Below are 12166 nucleotides of genomic sequence, written 5' to 3'. Positions count from 1 at the left end.
GAATCGAGAGAGTTGGCGACAGTTAACACGACACCCCGACACCATGTAGAGAAAATGGTAAAAAGGGGGCTGATGATGATGATTCATGGAGTCAACACTGGTTAATGCTTTGATCAGATTAAATTAACCAGTTGAAGATTTGGGTGGAAGTAGAAAACAAATAAAAGCGTTTTCCCACTCCTGCATACCCTGTTTGGGCAGCTTCACCCCCATACCCACTTACTTAAAACAACTCCACAATTACACACACACACACACACACACACACACACACACACACACACACACACACACACACACACACACACACACAAAATCAGTTGAATCACTGCTGGCACATGAAAAGAAACACCAGCAATGATTTCCTATGATGAGCAAAGTCTGTATTTCACAAGATGAAACCCCATCCAAGTTCACACTTGAAAATTATAGGAAATACAGTATTTTTCTATCAGTAACGGTTTAAGATTAGAAGAGTCATTTTCACATTTCACTTTCTAAATTTAAATATAGGTTAAATTATTTAAATTGATAAAATGTTAGAAGTTAAGCAACCAAAGAGTAAGGAGAAGTTATGCATTGCACAACTTTCTTACCCATGAAATTCCTCTGTTTTCTCTTCCCCATCACTTTTGATCAACAGGCAGTGACGTAATATTGCTGCCAGGTGGCGATAGAGAGCGGCATCCTCCTACAGTTTAAAGCAAATCAAACAACAGTTACTAGGATTATAGATGAATGCATGAAAGGCAGGGACATTTATATTTCCACTTGTCAAGGGCAAGGGAACAATATTTTAAACAAGATTATAAAATATTGCATGATCAGTACTATTTTCAATAAACTAACTTCAGTAAAAATGTTTTACCAAGTTAATGACGACATGTATATGTCAAATTACTCTCAACACAAAGTTTTTTTCTTCCATTTAAAATGACTCTAAGTACTGCATACTAATCAACATATGATTATTAAAAAAAAATGAAAAAGTTGAGAGGTCATGAGATCTAAGATGAGAGGTCATGAGATCTAAGATGATAAATGGCCACTTTTCCACATATCTTAAATTCAGCAGTACAAAATTTAAGCAATAAAGCATAAAAGGGAGTGATTGAATGACGACTTATCTAAACCTGTATGATGTTGCTGTTGTGAGGTACAGCTGAGTTGCTTAGTCATACAGAAAGCAGTCCAGAATATCCTACTGCAATAAGACAGTGGAATTCTACTTAAAAAGTGAGTCATACTGTATTTTAACATATTACTCAGCTGTGTGTTAAGTACAGGATTTATTACAACCCGGAGAGCATAAGATATCCAGCAGAGAGCACCACAGAATTTTACATAATCTAAAAACTCAGGTGACTTATAGTTTCAGTGAAATCCTACTGTACACTCAGTCAGTACATGTATTGGGTCCTTCTAAGCACCTACCTGTTTACCTAATTAATAGCAGCTTAGTAATATTATTAATGAACTATGGGCTCCCTGCTGAACTTTCAGTCTCCGCATCTGCTGTTTTAACATACCCCTAATTCCCAACTTTCTGTTTCCAAGTCAACTTAAAGATTTTGATTACATTTAGTACTATGGTTCAGATTAATGGTTAGAAGTAGACCTTTTTTTTTCTTTTTTAAAATCAAAGAACTTTAGTAACATAATCGAAATACAATAACATGCATGTTTCACAAGCAAGTTACATGCATCTTTCCCAGTGGCTGCCCAAATACAATCATAGCTAATGCCTTCCTTGCTTTTCTTTTAAACTATCAATGGGCACAGGGCACAACCAGGAGTTACAGAATCCAAAACAGTGACTGAATAATAAACGTACTACTGTTCCAGTTGCTATATCATATTAATGCATTCCATCTGATTTTATTGGGCGACAATATGATAACTCATCCCTTCATCCTATTACTCCCCATTTCTGAAACTGTGGCTTGCTAGGCTTAACTTGTAATATGCCCTTCTCTACTGTCCACAACTCCTCACATAATGTAAACACCACAGTGAGATTTGGAATCCTTGTTTTGCAATTGCTAATTATAGTTTTTTAGCCTGTATAAAGGTTAGTGTAACTAGCCTTCTTCCTACTTTCATAATTTCTGACTGATGTCCCAGTTTAACATATAGCTAATTCCATCCAGCTGCAAGTCTGTCTTTGTGAGTTTTCTTATTAGCTACTGTAATGCCCATCTGAATTCTTTCAGTTCACATGTCCAGAAAATGTGACTCCAGTTTCCTAACTGGCCAATGTTACATCTCCAGCATAGGTCCCCTAAATATATCCCACTTATTTTTGTGGGGTGTAAAAATATTTATAAAGGCACTTCCATGTGAAGATTTACATCTCCGTGACTTAGTTGCATACTTGGTGGCCATACAAATATTGCACCAGTTTTGCCACAGTATCTTTTCTCCTGTCCTTGTCCCCACTCTCCTGATATCTTAATATTTTCAGAATACACATCCTTTGGTGCCTTTCCCTACAAAAACGACTGTCTATCCTTTTATTATTTGCATCTCTCACCTTAGATTCCACTAGCAGTCTAATGACTGCTATCTGGTCTTCTCCAGTTTTTTCATACCATTTAATATTTGGAAGGCCTTATGTATTTGATCCCATCATCCCTCCTGATTTGGGGTTTATTACAGAAATCCATCCATTCCAATCTGTTTTCACACTCTCTTATTTGTTCCCAGAAGTAGAGTTTCCCATTCCACCTCCAACGTTTTGCTAAGGCTTCTAATCAAACTACTAGAGGTCCCTCATAAAATGCTATGGGTTCCAGCTCAAACCGCCACTGGGTGTGCTTCTCGTCCTGTAGCAATAAGTCTCATGGTTGTATTAGACACCTTAATAAATCATCTTTCTCCTTTTGTTTTATATGTGGCTCAAATATTTATTCATTCAACTAACTCTAAATGTCGTGCCTGTCATAACACTGTCTCTTTCCATTTTGTCTCATAATGAGGACACTGAAGATACTATATCGTATTCAGTATGAACACACTTGAGCATATGCTAATTATACAAATTCTTTGCATACCTTAGACTTACAGTCTTTCTTCTTGCTAAACTAATAGTCCTTTAGTCTTCTCTTGTTGCAATCTACCAATAAAAACATTTCCAGACAATGCTCTAAGTTTTACACTAATGAGATTAAACACATGCAAATGTATCTAAATTATATGTATGTGTGCGTATATATATATATATATATATATATATATATATATATATATATATATATATATATATATATACACATTCTTAGGGAATAATCCTGTTCTAAAAAAAATTGCCTGGGTCGTGGTTGATGGTACTCCTACAACTCTACACTTGGGGTGTGGTAACAGGCTGTAGGTGTATATTCACATAGTTCTATCCTTTTCATGCCACCAGTGGGTACACAGCCTGCCACCCCAGCTCATGAGTCATGACTCTCATCAGGATCAGAATATGGTATACCCTATCAAGGTTAGTGCTCACAATTCCATAGTTCTACCCCTTCCAGGCCACCGGCACATACACAGTCTGCCACCCCAGCTCATGGTTGATTGTCACTCCATGAGCAATGACACTCATAAGGATCCGACTACAGCATGCGTTGTCAATGCTATTGCTTGTGGTTCCACAGTTCTTCCCCTTCCATGCCACTAGCAGGTACAATACCTGCTACCCGAACTCATGGTCAGTGGTCACTCCATGAGCAATAGGACTCATTAGCATCAGCATACGGTATACCCTATCAAGGTCAATGCTCATGATTCCATAGTTCTACTCCTCCTATACCACCGACCACATCAAGTCCCAACACTGCAAGCCAATACATTGGTTAATACCAACAGACAAGTTGTAAAAACTTAACCTTGCCACTTGAGGATGTGGTTCCTGATTCCTCACAACCTCTTAGAGTACATGACTAATGTGTTCATCCTCATTATCCCTACCCTACATGGCTTTGTGTTCATCCCTATTGTCCCTACCCCACATGCCCCTCTTCAACTATCCAGTCAATTGAAGTGTCCACCAAGTAGGTCAAACTCATGCTCCACCAACTTATGCATTTTGGTATGTACTGCTTTGTAGGCCATTTTCTGCATGATTTGGGGTTACCAATGATGGTCATCAGCGAGATCTCTAGATCACATCTGGCACTGCCTGCAGCACATGATAAACAACACTGTGTGTGGTTTGCATGAAAAAGGGTGTGTTCTTATATCATGTGATTTGTACCTCTCTATAGGAGGTTCCAGTCATTTAATGTATAGGTTCATAAGTAGATACTAGGCATGCAGTCCAAAGGACCACTGAGGGGCCAGGCCCAATTTCCGATTAGCTAAAAAAAGCATTTTCTGATTAAGTGATTTACTGAGGGTCACAGAGAAGTCAAATGAAGGCTGAGTGAATCAAATTCTGGACCACAGGAAGCAGCTTGTTAACTGCGTCTTAATCCTCTGCACTAATTGCCAGGCACAAGCAAGACTGTAAGATACTAAATGATCCGTGTGTGTGTGTGTGTGTGTGTGTGTGTGTGTGTGTGTGTGTGTGTGTGTGTGTGTGTGTGTGTGTGTGTATGAGAATGGGACTGTTATGTACTGGTTTGTCTGAATGTGACTGGTGTGTGTGTGTGTGTGTGTGTGTGTGTGTGTGTGTGTGTGTGTGTGTGTGTGTGTGTGTGTGTGTGTGTGTATGTGTGCGTAAGAGAATGTGAATGTGACTGTGTTGGTTTGTGTAAATGTGAAAGCTATATGTATACGTGTGTGTGTGTGTGTGTGTGTGTGTGTGTGTGTGTGTGTGTGTGTGTGTGTGTATATCTATATATACATATATATATATATATATATATATATATATATATATATATATATATATTGATCTAATTCCCAAAAGGCCACTTTATCAAATGACAGAACATCGAGACGGCACCCAGATCACCGTAATGTAACTCCACTAACCACATGAAACTAACCACTTGGCCACCAACATTTTAAAATGAAACCGAACCAAATCAAACCCACCCAGCTGATTGAGGAAGTGCTAGGGTCTTTCTTTTTAGAACATATGTCTGGAAAAGATATGTGCCAAAGGAAACAATATGGGCATAATAGAAGAGTAGAGAGGTTTGCTAATATCCTTGGACCTGAAGGAAATACCCTTCATAATGAGCTGAGCTAAACAGAAGGATTTCTTAACAACTGCGGCTATATGGTGGTCAAAGGAGTGCTTACATTAACAAATGTTCTCTTGTCTCTTATATCTGTTTCAGTTTCGAGGGAGAGTATAGTGTTAATGTGGTAGCAGCATGTATGTCCCTATTTGCCAAAGCTTATAACACTGCACTTTTTGGAATTTAGCCTGACACCACAGTTGTGGCACCATTTGTTTGTGCATGTTAGCCCTTTTCATAGAATCGGGAAGTCCCAAGGTGAGTTGGTGATGGCTCTTATGTTTTTGGTCATCAACAAATTTAGCCAGGGGCCTTTGACATAAGAGAAGTAAATACCAACCAAAAGCAGTCCCAGTGTCAGGGCCTGAGGACATTGCTGGTAATGAGCCTTTTCAAGGAAACTGTGCCTCCAGTTTTGATTTGCTGGGTTCAGTTTGCAATCCACTGGATAAAATAAGGATTTGCATTTAGTTTGATAATTATATCTGTGATGCCTGGTGAGAAATGCTGCCATAAGTGTTATTTAAGTCTAGGTATTCTGTGTGCACCAACTTGCTCTTCTCCATGGCCTCAGTGACTTTTTCAAAGAAGTCGCCTAGGTTAAGCAGACAAAATCTACCTTTCACAAACTCAAAATGATATGTCAAGGAAGTTTAGGTTGCAAATATCTACATTTATGGGTCTATAATGATGTGTTCCACTGTCTTAAAGATTAAAAATAAGGCTTGTGAGGATTATAGAGCTCCCCTTCTCTAGGGAGATGGCTACCACAGCTTTCACAGACTCTGGCTCAACGCCAGAGTACAGGATGATTTTGAATAGTTTATGTTACAGGGTGGCAAGACAGTACTTTATACTTGCAAGGAAGTGTCTCTACACATGTTTGGGCCCATTAAGCTAGTATTCTCCACCTGTGAGACAGCCTAATTTGGAGGGAGGCTGGTAAGTGGTCAAACATGTCAGTTAGGTGGAGGTAGTGGGAAAAAGGTCTTGTTATTTTGAGGGGAGAATCTTTCCCGCCTTACTAAGCTAGAAAAGTCCAGTTTCAGATACTTGCTGATACATGGACTGTGTGTAAGCTTCTGTGTTAGCCATACCTTACTTGGGCAAAAAGGAAGTTTCTTTGTTCACCAGTGAGAGTGGGGAGCTCTGAACAGCCTACATGTCCTTGGAGGAGTGGTTTCTGCCCAGAAACTGTAGTTTTATTGGCCATTTTGGGCTAATTTCTAGTTCTTTAATCTTTCTGATATAAAAAACGCATTTGCACGGGTTTTGCGTTTGTATCAGCTCAGCAGATCTTGCCCAGGTGTCCTGCAGAGACCTACAGCTCCAGATAGACAAAAGGAGAGACTTTGGAGTGTTTAAGTACCTTTTTCTGTTTTTTCTTGCTGCTTATTGCTATTTCCACCTAAACGCTCGTTTTCTGGCATTTATTGCTTCTTAAAACGCTCATTTTGTACTGAAATTGCATTTATTTGTGCCTGCACTTTAAAAAAGTCATTTTTGTTGTAAATGAGAAGTTATGTACCTACCATAACGTTCCATGTTAGTTGTCTTCTCTCGCCTTCTTTCTTGCTGGATGGGTTCGGAGCAGAACCTCGGCTCCGAGTCGGCCACTTACTAAAGCTCGAGAGCTAATTTTACCGGCTTGAGGCAACCCTATATCACATGATGCTAGGTGATAACTACTCAGATCTCGTTTGGTAGCTGGAACCAACATTAGGCACTACAGACCTCCAACTAGAGAAGAGGAGAAAAAAGGATAACCCTCTAAAGGTCGCTATCTAAGCTGTAGATACCCTGGGACAAGCTATTTGGCTAAAAATGCAAGAACAGGATCCTTCAAAGAAGGGAAAATCTTCTCGGTCTGTCCAGGCTAGGGGGGTGGAGGGTGGGACGCAAGAAAGAAGGCGAGAGACGACAACTAACATGGAACGTTATGGTAGATACATAACTTCTCAATGTTAAGTTGTCAATCTTGCCTTCATTCTTGCTGGATGGGACCACGTCCCTAGCACCTTCACCCTAGGTGGCTCATTGGAACAGACTCTTAAGAACGGTGGACCCGAAATTTGCCCTGTTTCTGGAGGCCATGTCCAACTTGTAATGCAAAACAAAGGTATGAGGAGAGGCCCATGTGGCTGCTGCACAAATAGTGTCTATTGGTAGTCTAGCTTGAAAGGCTGTTGATGTAGCTAGCGCCCTGGTTGAATGGGCCCTTGGCCTAGAAGGCAACTCTTTATCTCTGAGTTGATAAATACTTGTGATCAGAGAAGAAAGCCACCTAGACAGGGTTACCTTGGATACTGGAAGGCCTTTCCTATTCTCTGCATAAGATAAAAAGAGTTGATCAGATTTCCTGATTTGTTTAGTTCTATCCAAATAATATCAGAGCTGACGATGAACGTCCAGACAATGCAGTTTTTGCTCCACCCTGTTCGAATAATTGGGGAAGAAGACTGGGAGGTCAATTGATTGATTTAAATTTGTCGGCGAAGCCACCTTAGGTACGAAAGAGGGGTTCGTCCTTAGAGAAACTCTGTCTTTGTGAAAGACTACATAAGGAGGACGAATGCAGAGGGCATGAAGTTCAGCTACTCTCCTAGCAGATGTAATAGCGACTAGGAAGAGTGTTTTCCTGGAAAGTAACTTCAATGAACAGGAAGCCGCAGGTTCAAAGGGAGGTAAAATCAAGGATGTTAAAACTAAGTTTAGATCCCACTGCGGCAGAGGATCTTTGATCGGGGGCTTGAGTAAGAAGATACCTCTAAGGAATGCTTTGCAAAGCTTATGGGACATGATGCTGCAGTCCGAAAAGCCTACGTGGAAATTAGAAATGGCTGCCAACTGGACTTTTACTGTGGAGGATGATGATCCTGAATGAAAAATTTCAGCTAGGAAATCCAAGACCGAGTGAATTGGAGCAGTGAATGGATCTATATTCCTATCCTTTGCCCAGAAGGAAAAACGTTGCCATTTACTGGTGTAGATCCTTCTGGTGGAAGATTTAAGGGAAGCTATTATAATATCCCGAATGGGATTTGAAATCATAGGAAGCCTGGCTAGGGACGGAAGTGGAGCAACCAAGCAGTGAGGTTGAGAGAATGGAGGGATTGGTGCAGCTGCCCCGACTGATGGGCCAAAAGATCTGGTACTGGATCCAGATGCCAAGGCTGCTCCAAGAGATAACGATGCAGGAACGGAAACCATATCTGTTGAGGCCAATAAGGGGCAATGAGAATCACCTTGGCTCTCAAGGCGGTTGCTTTCTGAATTACCTGTGTTATTAATGGAAAGGGTGGAAAGGCGTAAAGAAGTCCCCGAGGCCAAACGTGGACTAGAGCGTCTCTGGGGGGATGGCCTGGAAGGGGGAAGAGGGTGAAGAAGTCAGGGCATTTGCTGTTTTGAGGTGTAGCAAAAAGATCGCAGCAAGGAAGGCCCCAATTCTGAAAAATCTCTTCCGTCACAGATTGTTTGAGAGACCACTCATGTGGCATGAGAAGAGCTCTGCTCAACTTGTCCGCTATGACGTTGGACTTCCCGGGGATATGCGTTGCTATCAGAAACTGCTGAGAAGAGATCACCCATTGCCAAAGTCTGAGTGCTTCTCGACACAGGGGATAGGACTTGGTTCTGCCTTGCTTGTTGATATACCACACTACGGACATATTGTCCGTTTGGATTGCAATAGTCCCCAGGGGAAGAGAGTCGTGGAGGGCTTGCAACGTCAAAAGCACTGCTCTCATCTCCAGGACATTTATGTGCAGGTGGCATTCGAAAGGTTGCCATGTGCCATGGACTGTCCTGTCTTGAAAATGCCCCCCCACACACCTGATCAGGGAGGCGTCCGATGTGACCGTGGTGACCAGGGAGGGAGGAATAAAGGGTCTGCCTTGATGGACTTGAGGGGACAACATCCACCAAGACAGATGATTTTTGCAAGTTGAAGTTATCATGATCTTGTGGTGCATAGGGAGTTGTTGAAACGACCACTGGGCGAAAAGCATCCACTGAAGAAGACGCATGTAAAAGCGGGCAAGAGGAAGAAGTGTGATGGCAGACGCCATGAGACCTAATACTTTCAGGACATACCTGGCCTGAATTCTGTCACTCTGAAGAAGAACATGGACGTAATTCTGAAGATCTAAGACCCTTTTCTCTGTTAATTTTGCTGAGAGCTGCACGGTGTCCAAGATGGCACCTATAAAGGTAATAGACTGACAAGGCAACAAGGCAGACTTTTTGAAATTTATAGAGATTCCTAGCCCTCTGCAAATGTGAATGATGTAATCTCTGGCCTGAAGAAGTTGACGCCTGGTGGTGGCAGTGAGGAGCCAGTCGTCTAGATATGGAAACACCTGGAATCCTTGACGCCTCAGGTGAGCCGTAACCGCTGCCATACATTTGGTGAACACTCTGGGGGCTGTAGTGAGACCAAAGGGCAGGGCTCTGAATTGGTAGTGACTGGCCCCCAGCCGAAAGTGGAGAAACCTTCTGGAGCGCCTGTGAATTTTGATGTGATAGTACGCATCCTGAAGGTCCACTGAGCACATCTAATTGCCATTGCCCAGAAAAGGCAGAATGGACTGAAGCGTGACCATCCGGAATCTTGTTCTTTTTACAAACTTGTTTAGTTTGCTGAGATCCAATATTGGTCTCCAGTCTCCTGTTTTTATTGGTACCAAAAAGAACTTTGAGTAGACTCCGGATCCTATTTGGTCTGCTGGGACTGGCTGGATGGCTCTTTTTGCTAGCAGTTTTGATATTTCTAGCACTGCCTGTTCCCTTAGACTGGGTGGAACGTCTGGAAGGGGTCCCTTTTGCTGAGTTGGGGTATGGATAAAGGGGATTTTGTAACCCTCGGATATGACCGACTGTACTCATTTGTCTTGAGTGAGGGAGAGCCAGGCTTGTGGGTACAGCGACAATCTTCCCCCGACTGCCTCCGAAGGTGGACAGTCGGGCAGCACCTCAGGGATGCTGGAAGGGTTTATCAGAGAGAGGCTCTCTGCTACCCTGATTCTGCAGACCCCCTCTGCCTCTTGGGTGGCGTCTGTTGTTGTTACCCCCTCTGCCTCTGGGGGTAAACTGACCTCTTGCATCAGGCGAGACTCCTTGAGATTTGCGGAACCACATCTTTCCACCCTTTTGACCCTTAGGATATGGTCTGGAAGGGGTGGAGAAACAGACTCCTACGGCAGAAAGAGTCTTGCCATCTTGCTCGCATCTGGTCAAGGTATCTTTCACTTGAGGCCCGAACAACGTCAAACCATCAAAAGGGGAATTAGTGAAGGACGCCTTGAAGGGGTCTGCAAAATTACAAAGCCGCATCCAGGCGTGACGCCTTACGGCCATACCTGTGCCTGCGGCCCTACTCACTCCATCAGCTGCATAGGAAATGAGCCGCATGGAGGAGTTAACAATGGAGTTTAGGGTTCCTAGCTGTGAGTTGATTTTATCTTGGGACCCAGCAGCTGACGGATCCTGTAAAACTTCACCTAATTCTTTAAGAACATCTCTTTGAAGGTGGGTGAAGTGACACAAGTAATTCAGCGACCGCATGGCAAAGGTCGCTGAAGAAAACATCCACTTACCGTACCTATCCATAGTCCTAGAATCCTTGTTAGGAGGATGGATAGGTACTGAAGGATCGGCTAGTTCCTTCTTGGTAGCTGCAGCCACCACCATGGCATCAACCGGGACACCTTTTGATAAAACTTGTCTATCAGCTGGAGCCGTTATAAATTTGGAAGGCCTCCGTGGGGTGGGTTCCACCAAATCCGGAGCTGTCCACGCCTTCCGTGCCACCACTTCCATAAGGGGGTCGAAAGGCGGAGACACCCAGAAGATGGAGGGTCGAGAACCAAACGCCTCCAGGTAAACCGACTCGTCCTCGGAAGGATTAAGGGAAGACCAGTTCCCCCTCTGTTTCAGGATTTCAAGGATGTCTGAAAAAGAGACATCCTCAGAGGGGGACCTTGGGGATCCTTCCGACTCATCCAAGTCGGTATCGGATGTGATGGACTCAGGGGAGTCCACATGCTTCCTCTTACATGTCCTCTTGCGCGGAGGTTCACCTGACAGATCAGGAGAAGCCTCGGAAGAGGAAGATATTCCCAGTGGGGAAACCTGAGGCGTTGGATCTCTGGGTCCGGGAGCAAGAGAGTGGGAAGAGACATCAGCAGGCACCGTATTGGGAGGAGCTGATGGAGCTGACCGTTGACCATGCACTGGGGCTAGTATGCTCCTCATCACTTTGAAGGCTCCCCTGTCAGACAGGCCAGAGGGCTCCCGCTCCGAAGAACAAGAACCCCGGGCCACACCAACAGGGATGGCTCCGAAGCCAATGTCAGGGCCGAGCTCACCAACGCCGACGCTCCGAGAGGGAGAATGGGGTCAGACAAGGGTCTGATGCCACTCAACCCCTCGGAGCCGGCGAGAGAGACCAGGTGCCCGGATCCCTCCAACGAAGGCATCAAGGAGGAGATCGGAGCAGAGGACGACGGAGCTGAAGGGGGAGGTATCGGCTCCGACGCCACAATGGTCACGGCTCCGTGGAGCTCCGGCTCCGAACTCTGGGGGAGAGTCGAAGGAGGAATAGTAGATGGAGTTGTCTGATGAGAAGGGCTATGAAGCATTTGGGCCAGTGCCTGAGACTTTAAAAGTCTACTGACCACTCTCTCAAGATCATAGTCAGAAAGCCTGGATGACTAAGAGGAACAGCTCCGATGGCTCCGCTCCGAGAGCAAGGGTGACCCCGGAGCCGAATGGATCGACTCCAAAGATGGGGACCTGGACCTTTTCCTGGAGACAGATGGAGCCAAAGGATCCGAAGATACGTCGGCTCCAGCCAGAGCCGACCGTGAGGGTTGAGGTCCAGAGGTATTGGCGCTGAGCGGAGGCGATGCTGGAAGCTGTGACTCAGATGTATCGGCTCTAGCCGGAGTTGATATTGCCACAGATAGTGAGCCTCCAGCCGAAGGCTTGGA

At 43.9% G+C, this 12166-nt stretch overlaps 1 protein-coding gene across 1 annotated transcript in view; it reads right to left on the bottom strand.

Moving 5' to 3' along the window:
• The window catches only part of LOC122811013 (synembryn-A-like), a 1010573-nt gene that overhangs the window by 210732 nt on the left and 787675 nt on the right, over window positions 1-12166 (bottom strand). Inside the window, exon 4 of the mRNA XM_044082526.1 lies at window positions 597-691. Within this exon, the coding sequence (XP_043938461.1) occupies window positions 597-691 (95 nt within the window). The remainder of the gene's footprint in view (window positions 1-596; window positions 692-12166) is intronic.

Source organism: Protopterus annectens, chromosome 9.part0 (assembly GCF_019279795.1).
Source record: "Protopterus annectens isolate FY-2018-M chromosome 9.part0, PAN1.0, whole genome shotgun sequence".
Lineage (NCBI taxonomy): Eukaryota > Metazoa > Chordata > Ceratodontiformes > Protopteridae > Protopterus > Protopterus annectens.
Note: the sequence above shows the minus strand (reverse complement) of the source record. Positions and strands in the feature narration are given on the sequence as shown.